Source organism: Micropterus salmoides, unplaced genomic scaffold, assembly GCF_014851395.1.
Source record: "Micropterus salmoides isolate LMB-PRFRI ecotype aquatic unplaced genomic scaffold, ASM1485139v1 Ms_hic_scaffold_6, whole genome shotgun sequence".
Classification (NCBI taxonomy): Eukaryota; Metazoa; Chordata; class Actinopteri; order Centrarchiformes; family Centrarchidae; genus Micropterus; species Micropterus salmoides.
The window spans coordinates 27,317,057-27,340,678 of record NW_024044348.1 but is presented as its reverse complement, the minus strand read 5'-3'; the positions used below and the strand labels follow the sequence as shown (position 1 = coordinate 27,340,678).

Sequence of the window (23,622 nt, the reverse complement as noted above, 5' to 3'; positions counted from 1 at the left end):
TGGTGCCGCATGGGGCCAACTATTTTCCCTCTACCTTGCAGTATCGACTGTGCTGGCATCCTCAAGCTGCGGAACTCAGACATTGAGCTGCGGAAGGGGGAGACGGATATAGGAAGAAAGAACACACGGGTCCGTGTGGTGTTCCGAGTGCACATCCCTCAACCCAACGGGAAGGTGGTGTCGCTGCAGGCTGCCTCCATTCCTGTGGAGTGCTGTGAGTAACACACACCCAATCAAATTCATTCAGAAAAACACGCACAGACAAGCACATCTACAAACCTTTCCACACACTGCTTTATTAGTAAGCTTGCAGTCTGGCTATTTAGAATGTTGATTTAATCTACTGTTTGCTCTCATTGAAAGTCACTTTAGATAAGAACATCTGATAAATGGTAAAAATGTCAATCAGTTCTGTCTGTGCCATTACCATAGCTCTGCAATAATCACTACCTTTTGTATTGGGGCTACCAGAGAGGTATGGATACAAATTTGTGACAATTTGTGACAATTTTGTATAAACTGCATAATAGTATAAGGTGTTCCTCTTAAAATATTGACTGCCGTGTGAATGAACACAGCTCAGCAAATAATCATTCTCTTTTTTTCCTCAACGCCTGCTGCGTCTCTCCCAGCCCAGCGTTCAGCTCAAGAGCTGCCCCAGGTTGAGAAATCCAGCCTGACCAGCTGTCTGGTCAGCGGGGGAGAAGAGATGGTCATCAGCGGCTCCAACTTCTTCCCAGAGTCCAAGGTCATCTTCCTGGAGAAAGGCCCTGGTAAGTGTTATGTCCGCGCAGCAGCTTAGCCTTCAACCACCGCTGCAGAAACAGCTTGTGCCAATTATGTGTGTAAAAATTGTGTTTCATGGTTGTCTGACATATTGTATCAGAGAGGCCACCATGAATAAAACATTTCATGTGTCATTTATGTGGTCTGTTGGAAAATTATATTCTTTAGTGGCAAAACTGCCCACAATTTTAGTTGTTTATTTTAATTGTATATACTTCTACATGAAACTGAAATTTTGTTGATCAAGTCAGTAGAAGGTGATGAAGACTTTATAGGAGTCATGGCTCATACTCATACTCATACTTGTGAAAATGACATGTATTGCTCTAAATGTCAATTTTACAGTAAACGGTGCTCTTAAAGTTGGACTGGTGTTCTGAAAGACCACAGTAGGGGACACCAATACAATTTACTTTAGAGCCCTGTGACAGAGAAATAGAATTAGAATCTCCATTTTGTAAGTAGCAAACCAAACCTAGTTTCATAGCAATTATTATACTGGAATAATACTATATTCAGCGATTGATTCTCTCTCTTGCTTCTGGAATATTACCATTATTGTCACAAAATATTTTAAAAATCCAAAGAAAATGTATTTTTCCCATAAGGCTATTAAAGCTACCCCTGGATTTAGTTTAGTGTGTGTGTGTATATGTGTGTGTATGAATCAGTTCTCAGATCAGATCTGTCATTACCTCAGCCTCAACAAGTCCTCTATCACCGCAGGGTGTTTTGTCAAATGCAGAACAGCTATATGTCTGCCAGAAATGTTGTCTCTCCAAAATGAAACAGTAAATTCAATTCAGAAGGCAATAAATAGTATATTGTGATACAGACTTTACATTGAAATTTTGCTTTTAGTATACGTTAATTACAAAACACAAAATTCAACACATTCTGTCAGCATTTTGAAAAAAAGTAAGAATTTATGTATATCAACCATACTTAGTTTACTTACTCAAGTTTATGTGCCTTTGCTAGCCAAAAAAAACCCACACTCGCAGACACACTTGCTTAACATGACAGGTAACATGGTCATTGAATATGCTAATTTAAACAGATGCGTGCCTTGTCTCAACATTATGTTATATCATGAATTTCGTTTCCCCTATTTTTTTTCTCAAAGTTGCTAAAAAGTGTGAACTAATAATCCAAAAAGGTTTAGTGACTCTGGGCACATCTAGGGGTAATCACAATTAGCAGTTTGCAGTTGGGAAGCCAGTGCAGTCACTATCACTACAGTATGGACTCCTATTGGTTGCTTGTGTGTAGTGAGGGTTGCAAGTTACGATGAGTGTAGAATGAGTCTCTGTTTCCTAAGATTAGTATTTGCGAGGTTAAAAGTTGCTTGTATCTGTTTAACAAATGCCCAGGCTAAAGAGATTACCTAGCTAAATTCCCTATGTTTTTTCGTCTTGTTTCTTTTAAGTCATCTGTCATTCTCTGCCTTATCTGTTTTTCTCTTTTGTACACCACTCTGTAATCAAAACATATGCAATAGCTGTTGCCTGGGATGGAAATTTTAAATGAATAACATTCGTTGAGCCAGTCTCTGCCTGCCCGAGGTACCTTTGTGTTGAGGAGCAACAGAATCAAGTTCACACATGGCAGAAACGTTGAGTGGTGGTGTTTTTCTGAGTGAAAGCTGTAGGATTTTCTAGGAGAATAAAAGCAGCCTGGAGGAATGTCTTTAGCTCTTTGAGGTGGACCAGGTGAAGCATGGCATAGAAAAGTAGCATGGTTGAATCTACTGACTGATGGTCAAGTCTTTGTAGCGCTGCAGCAAGTGGAAACCTTAGCTGGGCCCCATGGTGCATGAAGGCATCGGACGGTGGAAGGAGCAGAAAGAATATGAGAGGGACAGGGAAGATGATGTTAATTAGGTTTGTGTAAATGATCCCCCTCATCATGACTAATCCGCCCGCTTTAGTACAGAAAGGCACTGATTGGAGTAAATGTAGGAATGGAAGAAAAGAAAGAAAGAGAGTCAGTGACAGATATTTTTCCACCATCTCTCATTATTGAAAGACAACCGTGGATTCATAAGGAACTGGAGAGACTGGCCTATTGTTGCTAGTATACAGAGATTACGGGATGGTGCTTTAAATGACTTTACTATATACACAAACAAAGATCCTAGCATTTGTTCATGCGAGATCATAGCAGATACATGTCAAACACACTTGTTTAGGTTTGCTATCTTTTGGTATGCATAGCTTTGGTGTGATTCCTTAACTTGGGTCCTCCTTGTAACCTTTACTGCGGGATTTGAAGTTTTCTTATGGCAAATGGGTGACACGCTGAAAGCCTACACAATAAAAGGCCTTTACATAATACTTTATAAATTGTGTTTTAAAATCTCTGATAGATGTCTGTTTTCCTCTTCTTTCTTTCTCTCTGCCTTTACCAGTAATATGATAAAATAATTATTTTTTTTTTTAGTTAAGTAATTAATTTTTTATTAAGGTATTTGAAGTAGTAGTATTTAGGGAATGGGAAAGGATAGAAGGAAGAGGAAAGGGAAGACAGATAAAGGGATGTCATCAAACAGTAAAGTAAAAAATAAGTCCATAATTGGTATAAGTATTTCAACTTTACAAGGATGAATGTTTATATAAAGGAGTGGACTTTAAAGGCTATAATAGTGGCTGCTTTGAATAGTGACTAGTACCCCATGTGGGCTTTTACAAAGATGTTACAACATAAACAGTAATCACCCTCTTTATTTTTGTTCAATCTTGCGGCACAAAGGGTGCGCGTTCTTTCCCCCCCTAACTGGGGTGTGCAGGGCGTCTGGATGATACGAGTCATTGTCTTAGCGAGGTATGAGGTTCCCGTTGGTGCTTGTTGTCTGACAGAACATGTGGGGCCCTTGCTCCTGCCTGTTGAATGTCAACAAGCTGGGCTGCAATATTGCACTGCTGTCAGCTGCAAAGACATTCAAGGTCATTTGCTCATTGGACGGAAAAAAAAACCTCCCTAACAGAGAGAATCTCTGTAGGGTTATGACTGGCTAATGTGCCAGTGGATTACTACAACTAAGACTAATTTAAAGGTGAGATCAGAGCAGGTAAATCACCTAATTAAAGCTACAGTAGAGTGTGGATTTCGGTTGAAAGCTGAATAGCCTAAATCTTACAAGGCTTACAGTTGAGTGTTTACTCTGTTAGCATCCAGATGAAGGTTAGTCCTCTCTGCAGACATGTTGCAGATGTCTGACAGCGGTATTTGGGGGAAGCCTTTGGGTTTTGAGGAAGAGGCCATGCAGATGCAGAGTATGCTTGCACCATGTCAGCACTTGCCTCCGCTGAGACACTGTACTGTACTAACTTCATTGTCAAAGTTTTTATTCTTCTCAATGCGGTGATGACTGTGATTTCTTCCAACCATACGGCAAGCCTGTCAGTGTTTTCACCCCGACTGCGTCCCTTCAAGCAGCTGCCCCTAAGATGTCTGGCCAAATAGTTAGATCCCTCATAGGAAAACTGGAAAGGGTGTTTTCTAGCCAGAAACCTGGCAGTGTGTAAAGGCATTTTAAAATAAATGCAATTATTCCACTGCTCTCTCCATAATTTTAACCAGACAAGACAAACAGCAGGATATTTGGACATTTGATTACTATTTAATAGCTGCTAAGATTTTCTCCATGGGGCTTCTGGGCCTTTAAAAATGACTTCATTTTGATGTCTCTTGGTTGTCCAGAACAAATTGAAATCGTGTGCTTTTCTGAAGCCTCATGTGGTTCTTAAGCCCTGTCTGTTTGAGAAAGCGCTGTACACTGACATCTTTAGGAAAATAGAGAAAGATAACTACTCCAAATGAGGAAAGTTGCTTTGTCACACTATACTTTTGAAAAGTTATTATAAATAAATTGCATATATAAATATAATTATAAAGATGTTGTCATTAGTGATAATGTGTGGCCTGGGTTTATTACTCCTTCTGTCTTAGTGATCAGATCATATTCTGGTCATTTTCATTTTCACTCCATTTGTTGTTTTTAAGCCTATTTTAACTGTGTATTTTGAAGTTGAAGGTTTTTTGTATAAAAGAATATGACACAATGATACTGCCACCACAAGATTGGCGCTGAGATTCACCCATGCAGGTGTCAGGCATTAATCTGTTTGTCTTTAGCCAGACTTGCAACTGTTCCAAGTCTTTTCTGAGATACTGCTCTGTCAGATGTGGCAGTTTTCCTATAATTTTGAGGTTAAACGTAAAGAAACAGAGATGAAAGTGACAGGAATGATAAAAGAAAATAAGGAGTTTTTAGTATATACAGTAAAAGTTTTCAGGTACATTTTAACTTTGTTAATCTTTGCCAGTTCATGGCACTAGGATTACCACTGGTCGTCTATTGAGCTCTTTTTGTTTGTTCTAGATGGACGACCACAATGGGAAGTTGAAGCAAAAATAATCCGTGAGAAATCTCAAGGAGTAAGTAGTCATTAATTTACAGCATTTTGACTGTAACATTTACTCTAATGAACTTGTTTGTTTTAATTTCTTTTGCACTAGTATTTGCATTGTATCATATGGTATTATGTTCTGTCTGCAATAAGTGTATGTAAATGTAAATTTTTTGGTTTGTAGTCGTGCATCATGGTGGAGGTCCCTCCCTACCACAGTAAGACTGTGGGTTCAGCTGTGCAGGTGCAATTTTATGTCTGCAATGGCAAGCGGAAAAGGAGCCAATCACAACGCTTCACTTACCTTTCAGGTGAGATTCAATGTTTGTTTGTTTTTTACTTACAACTGCTACAGTTTTAAATACCCTTTGGACATCACAGGTTAGGCAAACTGGTCCAGTTTTGCCAATCTTGTGCTTTTATAGGTGCTAAAGTATTTGAGTCCCTAAGTAACTTATTTCCCAGATATTTACACAAAGAGATTCTCTCAAGCTTTAATTTGCGTTCCTTCGGGCGTTTTGCATCCTGCTGTAGTTAATCTCCCAAGGTAATAACAAGACAGTTGACTGACAGCAGAGACAGTTGTAACGTTTTCATCGTGTTGCACACTTCTCCACACGGGCTTCACTAACCCCATTTCTCTTTCTCTCTCCAAAGCAAGCATTGCTGTGGTTTAGAGGGGGCTCTTCCACTAACAATAACATTAACACCTGCCAACTGTTTTTTTGAAGCCTACCCAAACTACGAAGAACACCCTTTTTGTCTCTCACATGTACTGTATTTGCATAGGGTTTTGTGATGCAGATCTTTTGCTATCCAGGAAACTTTTACTATACATGGACCATGTGTTGTGGTTTGATATAATTATTTTATTTAAGGAAACTCAGGGTTTATGATATTATGATTTAAAAGTTTCCTTGATGTTTTTCATTAATGTCAAATTCCTCCCTCGCTATTTGATATTGTTATTGTTTTTTTTTTCCCTCTTGAAGACAGTCAAACTGAAAACACCGTTGGCGGAATATAATGACATGTGAGCATTTTGTGCAACATATCTAAACCCTGAGTTTACCACAACAGTGTATGTGTGTGTGTGTGCGTGTGTGTGTGTGTGTAAGCGTATAAGCGGCCTTGCCCCTCCACCCACCCAGCCTTTTCTGTTTGCAAGCACGCCCACTCGGCACAGACAGTTCCTGTTTTCACCGTTGACGGATTAGGGCAGCCAATAAGAGCAGAGGAAAGTAACCCTGCACTGTCAGTCAAGCCGGGTCGCTGACACCACTAGTGTCACCACGGATACCGCCTGCTTTATTGTGGCAAAAAAATCCTCTCCCAATCATTCGTGTTTCATGTCTCATCGTGGGCTGGGCTGCAGAGGCCCTGGCCCAATTTGAGGATGAATTTGAAAAAAATTTACATGTTAATACAGAAAATTAGAGGACTAAATGCCTTTTGTTCCTGCTTTGTATTTTTAAATTGCAGCATTGTCAGGCAGTCATCAGTATGCTCACTTTTGAGGCTGTACCACCCTTACTTTAATTATGTCCCATGTTTAAATATATTGTACTTTACCCTTCCCTTACCCTTGATATCCCTCTGGCTCTACTTTTAGCCAGAATAAACCCTGTTTGGCCTTTTCGTGCCCCTTGCCTCTCAATCCCAGGGGCAATGATGATGAGGTGAGTAGAGGGCACGATCAGTGAACTCGTTTGTTCTGTTGGTCTGATCTGGGCTGCAGGGCATTCAGCTCCTCTTCCCCACACAACATTTCACATGATGGCACACGGACTGACAACATATGCTCTCCCTCTGATTCAGAGCTGGATAAAAATAAAACTCACTGTCACAAGGCACCAGATTGGGAAATAGGTTACCAATTGGCATAGCAGTGCTGTGAGCTGTCACAGTGAAAGGGAATGGCCCCATTTACTATCAAAATGTCACTTGGTTTTTGGTAGGCTTTTTTCATCTGGAAAGAGACCCATTTCACAATCTATACATGTTCACCGCTTCTTATGACCTAGTTTGAAACATTTAAACTCTAAAGCCACAGATTGAGGGTTGAGAATAAGGAAAAACTTGAAATAGCTACAACCTTTTTTAGCTGGTTGAAGTCGCTACTGTACCTTAAGCAAAAATAGCAGTGACACTGTCGATGTTGCAATGCAGTGACTTGACAAGTGTATAGATTACGTGTCTTTTCTTTCTGCTCTTGCAGTATTTGATTGATAGGCGTAACTGACAATGTGGTTTTTCTTCTGTTCTTTCATCCTGTCTGTCTTTCCTCTTTCGTCACATCTCTCTTCCTCCTACTCTCTGTGTATACCTCTCTCCCTCTAGTCATGGTGAAACAGGAGCACAGAGAGGAGCTGGACCTTCCTGCAGTACCCCCTATGTCCATGCCCCTGGCACATGCTGCCAGTCTGGTGCGCACCCAGCTGCCTTCTCCTGAGCAGGGCCACCCATCGGACAACCTTCTGTCCAGCTCCCCTCATGGCCTGGCTACAGGCTCTGGACCTGGCCTGCTACCCCTGCAGGCCCCTTGCTCCTCCTTGGGCTCCCCGTCTTTTCAGCACCTGCCTCACCTTCAGGGTCGCAGTTTGCACCACCCCCCTGCAGACTGCCACATGACGTTCCACCCAAGCTCTGCCCCTGCTCCTCTTCCTGCTCCTCCCCGGCCCTCCTACCAGCCTATGCAGCACAGCCACAGTCACGGTCATAGCCTGCCCTTCAATGGCCAGTCCAGTCTTCCTCCTCAGGGCTATGAGAGGATGCCCTTTCAGCACAGCCCCAGTGCAGCGTCACACCCAATGGGAATGGTGTACTCTTCCTCCCCTTGTTCCTCACCATCAGCTCCTTCCTCTTCAACTACCAACCCCATCGCTGGGTCTCCCCAAAGCCAGCAACCCCTGCTCACCCCCTCATCCCCACACCTCCCCACACTTGGAGGCTATCACTGCTCCCCGAATCCCACCCAGGTGCCCTCTCCCGGCAGCCATCCCCTTGTGGGGCAGCACTCCTCCCAGCTGCAGAGGGCTATGGGCTACCATCCGGTAGGTCAAAGGTCAGCCTCCTGCCCCACACCGTCCAGTGCCCCTCCTCCCCGGATGATCCCCTCTCCGCACTCTGGGCCTTCCTCCCCTCAGCTCCACTCGCTGCCCTACCAGTCTCCCACCTCATCCTCCCCCACCTCTTGTGGCAGTCCTCTGGGGCTGCTGCAACAGCAGCATTCGGGGCAGCCTTCTCCTCAAGCTACAAGCCCGGTCATGGCTAGCCTGTCCCCAGCTGCAGCAGGGTCTCTGGTTCACCCTCTAAGCCCACAGGGGCCCTTCCCCTCAGATGGGGAGAGGCTGAACATCAAACAGGAGCCAGAGGACAGGGAGCCCACTTTCCGTTCCATCGGCCTGCAGGACATCACGCTGGACGATGGTAAGATATTTATTTATCATATGTATATCTGTAACAACAAAATCATTTTGCATTTTTCTTCTGTGGGTCAGTGTCTACCTGATTTCTTCAACAAGCAGAAAAGCACTGAGATTCATCAAGAGCAATGACGTTAAACTAACTTCTCTGCTGTAATTGGTCAGTTCATGAAAACACACCACAGGACAGCGATAAAATGTTATTTGAACTTGTTGCTCATGGAGGCAGTTACACAAAACAGATGAGGCCTTCAGAAATAGACACTCATATTTGGTTGCAAGCACTCTAAAAGAGTTTAAAAGAAGAGAAGCTCAGACAAAGACACTCAGTGGACTACTAGGGCTGAGCGATCTAATTGCGATTTTTCTGCTAGATATTGTGATTACGATTCGATTTGCGATTTTTTTTTATTTAAGTTTTGCTAAAGTTCAGTATTCACTGCCAGTCTGTTTTTGAACCAGGCAGGAAGTCAGACACAGAACGGCAGAGAGAATCCGGTCGATTTTTAAAAGAAAACACCCTTTGCAGACTCCTGATCGTACATCAACAATGAACACAGTTAAAACAAACAAAAAAAGAAACAATTTAACTATGTAGCCTTCTTACCAATAGTAGACAAGCACAAAAATCAAGGACAACTGAACAAATAAGCAAAATCGGAACAAGTCAGCAAAATCAGGCAGTCAAAACGCTCTTATTCTGAAATGCTCCATGTGGGATATGTAACGTCAGCATGCAGAGAGCGGACGAAACAGGCGCACAGAGAGCTGTTATCCGTAGTTGAAGCACACAAAATGAGAAATTAGCAACACGTTAAGAACGTGTAGTCTAAATGCTCCGCTGCTGAAACAGTTAAGTGTGAGTTGACACCGGACAAAACCGCCGCTGCATGTGTCTGTCCAGCTGGAACCATGATCCCATGTTTTTCTCTAGTTTTGTTTGTAAAAACGTACACCCCCTTTGTCCGGTCTGATTGGTGAGTAGGACCATAACAGGAGGCGCATGGAGCTTGTGATTGGCGAGCAGATCTGTCACACAAGGAAGACAACAGAATGAATTTGGAACTGTATGACTGTTTAAAACAGCTCAGATGTGCTGTGTAATTAACCTACATTTTAATCGCCGTCTTCACAGTTAGCTAATCGTGTTCTCGATCATTCAGCCCTATTGTCTACCTTTCACTGTGTCTTGCTCTGTGTGTAAATACATGTCTTTGCTCCGAATCTATTTCTTCAGTTTTCTGTCAGTTCAGTCTTTCGGCTCTCATCACATATTCCTTCCTCACCCTGCCCCTTAACACGAGATATTTAAACAGCGCACCCATCTGTGATTAATCTCATTTTCAGTCTAAAACAAGGGGCAGCTGAGGGATAAAATTTACCCTACAATATTTCACATGCGAGATAAATTTGTATCTGATGATGTAAAACAATACAGAGCACCAGATGTTGGATTTTCAAGGGGCTGAAAACTTGATGCCTGATTATGGTGATAGCATTTCATCTGTCATTGCAACGCACTGTTGTGCACACAGGTTCATTATCGAGGGGTCCTGTGACTTAGTATTGGGTAACATAGACACAATGGGGCTGATAACTATAGTATCATATTAAAGGGCCTAATTGTAAACCGCTAAGCTTCTGTATCTCTGGCAGCAGTTTGGAGATTAATTACACATTGTTTTTTGGCTTCTTGGAACTGGGGAAAGCACGAGGATCATTTTGTGCTACTTGCAAAGGCTGTAGCTAGAACACAGAGAATACAGTTGTGTGCTGCTGCAGTAATTACATCCTGTGTGTGTTTGTGTCTATGTGAGCGTGTGTGTAAGTGCGTTAACATCTGTAATTACCATGCTCTGGAGAACTTGTTGACTTAACAATTGACCGTGAAGTCAGCGCATGCATTTAGCAGTTTTTTCTCTCATACATGAACTCTACTTCTTTACCTAAATTATGTGTGTCCAAACTGTTCTAAATCATCCGCCTGCTTGCCTGCCGCCTTGTTTGTTAACCCCATATTCAAATGAGGGTCCTAAAGGCTCAGGGTTAATAAATAGCCCTGTGTCAGGGAGGTGTGATATTGTGTGCAAGCAAGGGGCAGCCTAATTAACACAGAGCCATTGTCAATAAGTCATGTGTGAAAGGCCAACAATCACTGAGGTTCATCAGTGCATAATACTTATGCATACACACTCGCTAACACCCATTTAATCAGTTAATCTGTGTGAAAAAAAGCCTGATGACGAAGATTTTCTGTCGTTTCTGCCTTTTTTACAGGCTCACATGTGGACGCATGTATGCGCTCATAAAATCTGTTTACTCAGAAGTCTTTCACATAAACTCAGATTTGGTCACCCTCTCCCCATCGCATGTGCAGAGACAGACACACAGCCACTCTGAAAGTAGCTGGCTGCACTCAGACTGACAAAAAAGTGTGAGAAAAGTTTGTGAGTGACACAGTTCAGCCGGGAATGTAAGCTCTCCCTCTGAGCCCATGGCTAAAAATAGATTTCTGTGCCAGCCCAGCTCTGTAGGCCATGTTGTGAAGTAGCAACGTGAAGCTTACACCCGGCTCTGAGTTTTAGGAGGTCGCAGCACACTCTATTAAGTAGACCATATTCACCCCAGTTTGACAGACTGACAGATCAGGGTGGGAACAAATGCAAGTAGAGTAGCAAAAACAACATATAAATTTATATTGCATAAAAGATACACATATAAAATGCATAATACACTTGTAGATGATGGTTTAAAGATGTTCATATATAATAATAATCCAGAATGAATCCATAGAGCGATTATACATAATTAACATTTAAAGGCAGTGCATCTTGTCACTGTGGCTGGCTCTGATTAATGTGGTTAGAATAGGGGAAACCAGCCTTCTGATCTGCCATGAACATGTCACCCTTTAAAACAAGCTTTAGACATTTGACAATGTGGATGTGTCACCTTCCTGCTGTCTCCACTTTATTTTTCCTTTTAAATATATCTTTTAGTAAAATATTCCATCTTTTGTGAAAAATCTGTCCGTAAATGGTCTTCTGACCTGTAACTTAGACTGAATCATTGCTTTGCATATCATACAAACATTATACATGAAATAAGCTACTGCGGTAGTGTCACAGACATGTGTCAGTGGCACTAGAGGGAATACGAATGTGAAGAAAACTGCTCTGGTTAGCAAGCAGATGGCCCTTGTGACGCACACCAGAGTATGCTTGAGGTGTGTGTGTGTGTTAGATGGGGTATTGTGTTTGCGTGTATCTGTTTGATGTTGTGGCTCTGTAAGTGTACTGTGTGTGTGTGTGTGTGCGCGCGCGCACGTGTGTGTGTGTGTTTGTGCGTGCGTGTGCGTGCGTGTGCGTGCAAAGCAGGAGACACAGGAGGTGAGAAGACAGACTGACAGACAGATGGACAGACAAGGTCAGGATCCAACCCCACTGCAGGGTCACTCAGCTGAGACATTCAATCTGAAATATACCTGGCATCTGAGATTAAACTTTTATATAATTTATATTGGATAATTAAAGGCTTTTTTACAGTATATTCTGTGTATTTTAAATTGTCCATATCAACTAAATGAGGTGGTGCAGTTGAAACTGGACTTAATCCAAATATTAAATAACATATCCAATTTGAAATGGCGTCTTTGAAATGGAATGTCCACCAAATGGACAGCAAGGGGCTTTATTTTGAATATGTTTTACAGTGAAAAAAACAGCATGGGACATAACCGAGCGTCGCTAAAATGTGCAGCTTTGTGTGTTTGTACTGCTTTGATGTCTAAATCAAAACAGAACAGAGTCAGGTTGGGTGCAGTTATCACAAAATATTATCAGAGACACATTTTTCATGATTTTTGTCACATTTTAGTACCTACACAAAAAAACAAATACAGATTCCATTCACTACAGGACTTAAGGATAAACAGGTGTGGATGATTGATGGACTTTTACTGTTTTTGACTATCAGCCAGGTTCCCCAAAGCCCTGTAAAGGTGTGTGTTTGGCCATCATCACAATAGTGGCGTGAAGCATGGGTCCTTCTACGACGATCACAGCTGTCATGATGACAGAATCTGAAACCCCTGTGTAGCTGATTTGTGAATTTAACTGATTAATCTACACATGACGATCTCTATGCTTACAGAGCACTGACGGGAAGGGATAGCACGAATGTGTTTGTCTGTGCGTGTGTGTAAGCAGTTACTGTGGTGTCGGTAGTGTGTGTTCACAACAATAGCTGGTCTTTTGTCTGCCCTGCCCTGCCCTGCCCAAATGCACAGCTGCCTCAGACTGCGAGCTATGAGGGTTAATAATAGGCCAAATGCTCTGCTGCCTGCACTCGTTGAGGGAGTAACACACGTTATCCTGTAGATGTAATCAAATATACAAGGCAGTGTCCGTGCAGTCACATCTTTTAAAGATACGTTTTTATTTTTCTGTTTTTCTATCTTTATAAGTGCACAGACTGTGTAGAAATAGGCTGAAACTTCCAGGAGCTGTTGCTAAAAAAGTTGTGGCACCACATATTGTTGGGCACAGTCACTCCTCACGTGTTGTTGACATTTTAATTCCACAGTCAGACTTTTTATTTAATTTAACGGGCTACATCACTGTTACTCAGAGACTTGCACACTGCATTTTCTAAATGTAAAGATCCATTAAGCAGCGTTTTAGAAATTTGCTTATTTGCTTCGGTGCCCAGAGTTAGATGAGAAGATAAAAATGGTCTGTCTGAAGGTGACAAAATCCACTTAACATCTACGGCTATGTGCCGGACTACTTCTGGGCTGGATGCAGTCACTTAATGAAGCCTATTCTGGTTGCCTGGCAAGACACACAAACTGCTGTAAAGCCACAAGTCATTTTAGCCATTTAGCACAAAGGCTAGAAACAAGCAAGATGTAAAATGTTACTGAACTTTAGAGGTGCTGGTAGGCAGATTTTGTTACCTTACCCTCACCTAAGTAGCTCTTTGTAAAGTGAAAGGCTTGTCAGCACTACCAACCCTGCTGAAAATCAACAGCAACGTCCCAGTCTCTTCAGTTTTAAGTCTCCTTCAGCTGCTCTCTGCCCACCATCTGACCGTATGCTTGAATGTTACAAAATGGCAGAGAGCTGTAAATGAGTAAAACAAGTGAGTGGTGAAGAGGCCAACGTCTAGCAATCCAAAAAAGACTTGGATGGTTTTCTCAGAAGTTGGCCGACCAGACCAGGGAGCAAACGCCAGTGAGTATTGGATTTACCTTTGACAGGTGGCGAGAAATACGACTACAGTTGAATCCAAAATGAAATTAAACATGAAATTACATTTGGAAGTGACCTTTAGTTTTTGGCTACCTTTTAAAATTATCTTGATTAACATTTTTCTTTTTGGGAAAAGGCTTGAAAAGTAAAAGTACAACTGCCTCCATTTATTGTAATGTAATAGCCATAATCATAGCTAAACAACCATCATCCAACAACAGTGTAAAACAGTAAAGTCATTTACAGTAAAAACATTGGAGGGCTAGCAACTCTGGCTGGGCAGCTTTTTTATGAACACTGGAATTCATCACTAGAGATACTGCATCAGACTAATAAGGTTTTTTCCATTATGGAAGAAATGTAAACATATCTGTAGTTCATTTAACAGTGATTATTTGTATTAAACAACCAGAAAGAAATTGTCCTTTTTTTCTCTGTGTGCTCACATGTCGTGTGTGTATGGAACTAAGGCTTCACACCGCTGTTAACCAACCATAACAGTGTAATAACACAGAACTCTTGATTTGATGGCATGAAAAAACAACAGTGGAAGGAAAATACGTTTCCATCAAATGCTGTTGCTGCTGCTCGTTAAAAACAATGGCAAACATTTGCTGGTCTTTTCCCCTGAAACAAGTGGAAATGGACTTTCTGTGTCATCTTTCCATACAATTAAGGTCTTAGAGAGTGTAATGCAGAGGTCTTGGCAGAGGCTGGAGTCTGGTGTGGAGACTGTACTACCTTTTTCTTTAGACAGCAGGAGGGGAAGCCTGGAAATCCGTCAGTGGATGTGAACAGCATTTTAACTTTAAGTTCATGTTTCTGAATATAGAGCTACCAAATTATTATGAAAATGACCAGTGCTGTCTTTAATTGGATGGCAAGATTTTGTTTGTTGCATTGTTGGGGGCTCTTGTTTCTCTTCCTGAGTGTCAGTGTTGATTTGTGCTCGTCAGCTAAGCATCGAGCGCTGGTATTTGACTGGAAAATGAATTCTCACCACATTTCTCATGGAGCACAAGTGAGGGCTTGACAGAGTGTGGTGAAGTAGAGGTCACTCCCCCTAGTAAATTTAGAGCTGCTGACATGTGCATATGCAAGTGTGTGTAAACAATAAATTTTTCTGCGAACCTTGGGCGAGTTACCTTAGTGTGTTGCTGTTAAATTAGTTGATCGACGGAAAATTCATCTTCAGCAGTTTTTCAAACAAAAAAACAAAACATTTTCAGCTTCTCAAAATTGATGCTTTTCTTTGTCTTATGTGATAGTTAATTAAATATATTTGATTTATTTGCAGACTTCATCTTGGGCTTTAATGAATTTTAACTGGTATTTTCAGTATTTTGTGATATTTTATAGAACAATCTATTGATAATGAAAATAATGATTAGTTGTAATAGTTGTAGTAGACATTAATCAGAACTTTGCTCAAGTGAAAAACAAATTCAGTCTTTTAGTGAGCAGCTCTTGACCAACACCAATTAAATGGCAGGGAAAACTTTGTATTTGTGCTTTTGACACCAGAGACTCATCAGCTTCATTTTCTCTGCTGATGAAGATGAAGTCCTACAGTGTGTGTATTAATGGGCTTTGCCAATCTCCACAGGCGGCCATGTGGGCTCCAGTGGTTTCCTCCCTGTAGCCACTACTCTGAGTCCCGGATCAAAGGCGGGAGTCTTGTGAATCACTTACCGTCAGATCGAACGGGAAATCCACAGATGATTCACACAAATGAGTGACTTTGAGAAACTGACTTTTAAACGAGCTTCTCCGGTGTACTCTGTGCCCTCACCCACGCACTTACCTAACTCCATAAGTGAGATTCAAATAAAACAGAAAAGGATCACAGAGCAGCAGCAGAGTTAAACGAGTGAAGCAGAGAAAGTTTTATTGAGGCAAATCTGGAAGATTTCAATACAAGTTCCATCAACTGACCATCTATTTCCAATGTGTGTGTGTGTGTGTGTGTGTGTGTGTGTGTGATTGCTCAGTGGATTTTGACTCTCTCATACCTGAGGCTTTGTGAAGATTTCATTAGAGGGCCCTGCAAGTGGAAACTGTGTGCTTTGATATTCCCTCTTGCAGGCAAACCAAGTCTCTTGCCTCTTTCTGTTCCCTTTGCACAAATGTTTTCCATTGTGGCATGTTGTCTTCATTTGCTGGACTCAAGAATCAGTCAGTCTTTGAGTTGTTTGCTTAAGCCGCTCTGCCAGAGTAATGTTTTTTAAGCCTGGGTCAGGGAACTTTTTTCAATGTGTCATAGAGGGTTATGATAATTACCCATTTTCCATTTCGACAGCAGATATGTTTATTGTACTGAGTGTCCCTCTGCCTATTTCGCTTCTGTTTTGCATTATGAAAATCTTTTTAATATACCTCCTTCAACATGCACTTAAGAACCAAGGTCATGGGATTACCCAGTCCCAGTGGTCTCCTGCTAGACATGAAACTGTCTTTTGAGGGAAACATTTCATTCAGCACATGTCGATATGACAATACATTTGTTTTTAGAGGCACAGTTTGTTTTGAGGTTTGTTTTTTGAAAGGAGTTTTTGGGTTATATCTTTCCCAGATACATTTTGTGATATGAATCTGAACCCCTTTACTCTTATGACTGTTAAGCTGATGATACATGGAGCAACTTTTAGAGCAATCGTGCAGGGCAACGTTGCCATCAATGATAATGAGTAAAGATTACTACCGTAATCCCCTTCCCCCACCATTCCGCCACCCACCCCGCACCGCCCCTATCTGTTAAAAACATAGCCGGACTTGCCACTAGCAAGATTACCCAGCAACATTGCTCAAAAAGTTGCCCCGTGTATCATCAGCTTTATTGTCCTACTCCACAAAGATTTAAGCCTTCCCCTCTTTTTGTCCTGCAGTTCCTCTTAAACACAAAGAAGCTTGCTCCTAAAGATTAGTATGAATATTTGTGATGAAATGTCCAAATAAAAACATTTAAAGTGCGCTGTATAGATGATAAGTATTTGAGTGGATGCAGAGATCACTTTGTATGTACTCTTTTAATTGTTGATATGTTACATTTATTGTTTACATGCGCACATGCATGGAGTATTAAAAGCTGTCAGCACCAAGAGGAAGGATCCATCTGATATAAGGCTACCTGAGAGCAGTAGTAGTATTAGTAGCAGTCGGCTGACTGCAGGTGTATATTTTGACTAGGGAGCCCCCCTCCCAGTCATTTGAAGAGGATCTCCCTCCGGCTGAGCCACACTTACTATGGCAGGCAGCGCTGAATCACCGGCTTTCTGTTGCACTGTCATAAGCAATACCAGTAAATCTGAGAGGACACTATCAGCATATGAAACTCATCATAGGCTCGACTCAAACCTCTCTTTCACTTCTGGATCATTGATGTGTCGAGCTCCAGTTTTAAATGAAGGCTTGTATGTGAAGCATAGATTATAGCTCATTGATATGGGAAAATTCAGTTTTATGCAAAGTGCTTTCTGTGGGTTAAAACTTTTTTTCGCTTTGAGAGAAACTTTTACTGGATTACTGAGGTTTATTTTGTGTTTCTATTTTCATTATAATATTGATTCCTTTCTCGGTAGGACATCCAATCAGAAGGAAAGCAACAAAGCGTACGGGGCAGTCTCGTCTTTTCCATTGTCTGTTTTGAGACTATAAGTCTTTTTTCAAACGGCCTCAAATCAAGTTGTCCAAATTTACATCGAGCGCAGCTGTAATAGCGAGAGTGAAGCCTTAAGAAAATGTATCTGACAGATTGCGTAGGGAAACCTCTTCTGGCACCTTTTTTTAATGAGAAAACCGAGTGAATCAAATTGAGACGAATTAGTCTAAAGTTGCGTTTGATTGAGTCATGGGTTTTCAGATTGTTTTGTGCTCTCTTTGTCTCTCCTGACTTATTTATCATATGTCAATAGGTTAATGTTTGCCTCTGCAACAATCTGATCAGTACAGCGGAAAGTGATATGTTTTTGCATACGCCCACTTAATGTTGGTCGGTCGCGCTTCGTTGCTCATATTCCTGTGGTGTTAGAGCAGATTCACTCTCATCAATCAACAGAGCTACAGAGTTTGCCACATGACATTTTAGCTGTGCAAAAGGCTATGACAGGCCCGTAAACATCGCTCTGTGATTGACTCAGTAATTTAATTATCAAATTGTTCCAATTAGAGCTTTAAACAGACAATGATGGATTTAGAAAGAAATGTGCACACTCATTTGTGGTATTTTATACATTCGTTTTGTAATATAAGAGTGAAATATAAAACATTTCTTAGCTACATTTCATTTAGTCGGTGTAGAGCTTGCACAAAAGAAGCCCAATTGCTAAGTTTTAATTTTTTTCGATATATCCTTTAACAGCTACAAGATGCTTTATTTTGAGAAAAGTTGCACCACTTTGAAAGGTCACGGCCTTTAAAGGAGATCTGTAATCCTCCATCACAGTTTTACTTCACCGATGGATGTGTGTGACAAAATCGATAAACTGGCCAAATTGTTATACATTGCACCTCCATTCTGTATATACAGAGGTAATTGTTTGCTTCGACAGTCACAGTGTCGTCTCATAAGTGCGTGGTGGTGTGATTGTGTGTGAACATGGTTGACATGGGAAAGGAAGAGCCTCCCACGCTAACAGGATGATGTGAGTGATGGTGGCCAGACACAAAAGCAAGCAGCAGAAAACACAAATAAAACAACAGAACGTACACTAAATGAAAAGTGTTGGTCCTGTGACAGAAACTGTAACAGAAATGAGGTGTTAAAAGAAACATTGTGCAGTTAGTACACAAGAGAAACTGACTTAGAGCACACTGTAGTTTGAGGCAGAGAGGATGAAATTGTGAAAACAGATGGGAAGTAAACACCACAAATATGAGCACTATTAAAGTTTAGTGAATTTATGAAAGCTGTGTTGCTTAATCAATACATTTGTTTTATTTTACAGCGATCTTTTCACTCTCTGCGTCATCAAATTTAAATATGGTTTCTTTTTTCTTATGAAACACACACTTGGCTTGGGTTCATTTGCTCATCATTGACTCAGTCACCCCCTGCCCCCACTACATTTTTTTAACAGTAATACATGTGTGTCACAAGGCCTGGGGAGTGTGTGCTTTTACAGTACATTTGCACAAGTGGACAGAGATAGATGGAGAAGAGAGGAGTCACGTTTTGACTGTCGTGTACAGACAGGTCTGCTTGTAAACCTCTGTTGTAAAGTTCTCTGCTGCACCCTCCCAAACAAGTTTGCCCAGCCTGATTTGTGCGCGCCGTGTTTCGGACCTGTCAAACACTGAAGGGAAATCACACGAAAGAAGTTGCAGGGACTAAAACTCAACGCACGCCTATTGTTACAGTGGAAAAGAAACAAAACCTTCACCACATTTTCCATGAATTCCACACAAATGAAAGTATTTGAAGTTGATTTACTTCACTGCTGCATTTTTTTTTTTACTAGCTCCCTGCTGTGTCTTTTGTGGTCCCAGTGTGAATACTGAATGGAGGCAGCAGCTGTAGAACAATCACACGCGCTGGCTGAAAAAAAACAACAACCCGGCAGCAACTCACAGAATGAGATGTGTGTTATTTATTTAAAATCGTGCTCTAACTGAGTCGGTGGAGTAATTAACCTTGCTGCGCCTGAGTGCCACTCCGGGCTCGACGGCATGTTTTTTTAACAAAACATTGGTTTTACATAGTCCTTTTGTCATGCTTACAAACCCATGAACAGGCCTGAGGAAATGTACTGAACCACCATTAAAGCTCTAATGAAGTAACGGACAGACCCGCTGGAGTCAATGTGCTGTGGTAACTGGTAACAGTCGCTGGACTCAAGCAAAGGTCAGAAGTGGAACATTTAGTGAATGGAATAGTTTCTCTCATTTGTTATGTCAGGGTTGATTAAATCTAACGTCAGAGCTGTGACCTTTGGGTTTGCCAGTTTGGTTGAGTTTTTTCCACTTTGAGCCCGTGGCTGGTTAAGTTTGAGCTTTCAGTGTTGTGAGCAACTCAGTGTGGACCAGTTCTGCCCTCTGCTGGCCAGACATACAAACCTCTGCTGAACTTCATTTCCAGAGGTGACGGGATGATGAAACCTTACAATACACCCTCAAGTGAATTATATATTAAATAAGTAATATTAAGTGTTTTTCTGTTTGTTTTTTCTCTTCACAGTGAATGAAATCATTGGCAGAGACATGTCCCAGTCCCCCAGCACTCATGGTCCTTCATCAGCACACAACCAGTCATAGCTCAGCCCACTCAGGCCCTGACGCAACCTTTCGGGTTGTGAACCATCCACTCCAGCTCTAAACCCTGCGGCTCCAACACTGACCCCGGGCCCCGGATCCAGGTGCTGGTCCTGTCTGCGATGGGACAAGAGGGCATCGAGGAGATAAGAAAGACTGTGGTCAAATACAGAATACGACTGGAGATTCTGTTAAAGTTCTTATGGACCTGCTAGACCACCAAGCCTGACAAGAGGACACTCTCATATGTCATTCACACTCATTTGCGACACAGAACTGGTCAGATTAAAACAGGAAGGTGAGCAGGAGCCATGTCGAGTTGCACCGAGGTTGAAATGGTTGCAGAATAACGAGAATTAATAAGATGTGACCCCGTCTCCCTTCACTAGACGTGCCTGACTTTTCCGAGCGGCGCTGTCTTCCTGACCAATCAGCTGTCAATGATTTTAGGAGCACTCACTTTTTCAAATAACCTTCTTCCGGGGAGACAATCCAACGGCGTGTGTTCCCCTCCTCCCCCCTCACCAGCATTGACCCACGTGAATGAAGACGTCTTGAGACATATAAGAATAAGCGCACTGTGCTCTCACAGGAAGCCAGATCTCAGATTCAAAACATTCTGCGTTTGCCTGAGTGAGCATCAGCAACGTGTGGCATGATGTGACCATGCAGCAAAACTAAACACACATGGAAGGCAGAGATTATAGACTTGCGGAGCTTCTACAAAAATTTATTATTAGTCGTAAAATTGAAATACCAAATTCAAATTAAAACCAGCCTGAATGATCTGAATTTTAATGATCAGTAAAAAAAAAAAAAAAAAAAGTTTCAGAAAATGTTGCAGTATCGACGCTGGTCTGGGATCTGCAACCTGCAACATTCCACAACTTTTAGTAACCTTGCAGCCGTGTAGATATCTGTACATGAATCCCCCCTCCCTTCCTCTTTCTGTCTCTTCTGTTTTGTCTTTACGTCCTCCCTCTCCTGTGTTAACTGATCTTCTTGTTGAACAAACGCCTTATTAACACCTAGCAGCTTTGTTAGCGAAAGCTTTTTGATGTTATTGTTTTGCACAGCTGGCTTTGACTGTAAAAAATTTTGGACACAGATGTGCGACTTGGATCACGTGGGTACGACTTCATGAATCCTGATGAGGGGTGAGTGAGTGACAGGACTCAGCTAGCCCTCTTGATCGTTTTCATTCAAAGATATTTAACGGCGCCCGTTAATTCCACATTACAGAGGAGTGTTTTTATGAATCTGCAGAGACAAACCTCTCTGAAAATTCTTTTCATGCAATAACTCCCCCAGATCTCCCAGGGGCCCTTGTGTGCCTTCTGATTCCTAACAGCCACCATGGTGATGGTGTGACAGCCTAGGCGACACATAATGAGAAATATTCTGAAACGTTTTTTATACGTAAAGATGTCTATATATTGCATTTATGTGTTGTTCCCTCCTTCGGTAATGATAAAGTCCCAAAGTCTGAAGATCAATATCTGGATTTAACAGGGTCTTCCACATGCCCGTTTGCAACAATCAATGTTTGCTATTCACAATCAAAGACTTCTCCTTAATTGTATCCAGAATTTTGTCTGTTCTTGATGATGTATACATTAATTACTACTCTGACCAACATGCAGCGCCTGTACGGCAGCAATAACATGGTCTGGAGAAAGGAGAAAATGTTTCAGTGTTTCAGGCATGTTTGTAGTCAGGTGTGACGTGGATGTGAACAGACAGAGACTGATTCTGGCGCAAAGATTTCCATTGGCTTTTTTATTTTCATTTTTTTTGCCTTAAGCTTGACAATGATGCTCCTGCGTGTGAGAGCTGAGGAGTGTTGCTTTTGACGATTTGAAGTCAGTTTCCAGGTGAAAATGATTCTGCTATGCATTCAAATTCTGCCTAATGCCTTTAAAAATGACAGAGAGAAAAAAGACAAAAAAAAGACCTCGATGCCTATAGAAGTAGACTGTAGACTTGTTGTAGATGCTTGATTGATTCTGTTAGCATCCTGGAATTGTCCATCAGCCAATCTGCCTTGTCAAAGACGCAGTGTAAGCATCTTAATAGGATCAGTTGTATGTGAGTGAGAGAGTGTGTGTGTGTGTGTGAGTGAGTGGATGGTCGATGTTTGTACCAAATATGCTGTATAGAAGACAGGAATTTTTAAGAGTCCTATTTTCAACAAAAGAAGCACACAAATATATTTAGGCTATGCAAACTATAACAGCAGCAAATGTGAGGTATGACATTAAATATGAAAAATGAGATTATAAACTTTTTAATAAAGTTGCTTCACAGAACGGAAAGGAGGAACAAAAAGCAGTCAGATAGTGAGAGTATCATGTCACTATGTAATCTATTAGGATGCCTTAACTCTTGGTTTGAAAACCAGTTTGTCAGTGTGTCTGTATGCTGTTCTGGGTTGATTTTTTTTCCACGACTAAGACATAAGTCAGCAAACTATTATTATTAATTTTTATTTGTTTTTTTGGGGGGGGGGGGCACAGGGTGGAGATTTGAGGGGTTGGGCGGGAGAAGGGAGATGGCTGTGTTTTGGATATAAAGCTGGTCCTGCAGCTCGAAAGACTTGAGTCAACAAAAAACTAAACAAAACCAGCATTGACAGTAAACTCTGGCTGCCATCCTCTTCTGTCACAACCAAAGACCGAACAACATGTTCCCATTTCACATTATGGTAAAGCAACAGAGACTGTACAACTCTATTTTTGATACTTTGAAATGGATGTCATTCCTAAAAAGGGTGGGGACATGTATGAGTGTTGAATATACAGTATGTGTGTGAATATATATATATGTATATGTATACACACACATATATACATACATATATATTTTGTAAAATAAAAGGGAAATACAGGTTTAGCTGATGTTTACCGAGCCTTGTATTGTCATTTCTTGTATATTTTGTATGTTAAATTTTTTGTAATTTTTAAGACTGCAGTGCTTTTTGAAATTATTCAAAGGGAATACCTTGCATCATACTGTAGGCTCTAAAGTAGTGTATATCAATAAAACAGAAAACTCAGCTTCGGCTTCGTGTCACTTTTTCTGTCATGTGTTTGATACGACAGCAGCCCTTTCTTTGCCAACTCAACCTGGACCCGCTCTTTCCTTTTAACGAAAGCGTCCCACCAACCCCTATTCACAGCTCAGCACACAAGTATTTGCTCAATGATTAAACTACTGTCTGAACATAAAATAATATAGAAGTACTACTTTATTAATCCCCTTGGATGAATATGACTGAAGCTGTAAACACATTCTTTCACAAAATGTTACTCATATGTATGGAGAGCACTGGTTTGGTAAATAAAAGGCGAAGTTCTGATTTGGATCAATTTCAGCAAAGTTAGTGTATTAAATGGATATGATGCACAATTGCAAAACCAATATGTATAGAACTTGAAAACGCATGTCATTTTTATTTATTTGACAAATCTCTTCTCTGGAAACTATGTATTATTATTATTA

General features: G+C 41.3%; 1 protein-coding gene across 2 annotated transcripts in view; it reads left to right on the top strand.

The window, feature by feature from the left end:
• Positions 1–23,177, top strand: part of nfatc3a (nuclear factor of activated T cells 3a) — a 67,390-nt gene extending 44,213 nt beyond the window's left edge. For both annotated transcript variants that reach the window (XM_038700600.1, XM_038700599.1), the window contains 6 exons: positions 42–214; positions 633–773; positions 5,171–5,226; positions 5,383–5,509; positions 7,539–8,627; positions 20,048–23,177. In XM_038700600.1, coding sequence (XP_038556528.1) covers positions 42–214; positions 633–773; positions 5,171–5,226; positions 5,383–5,509; positions 7,539–8,627; positions 20,048–20,124 — 1,663 coding nt within the window. In that variant the 3' untranslated portion in view covers positions 20,125–23,177. The remainder of the gene's footprint in view (positions 1–41; positions 215–632; positions 774–5,170; positions 5,227–5,382; positions 5,510–7,538; positions 8,628–20,047) is intronic.
• Positions 23,178–23,622: the final 445 nt, after the last annotated feature.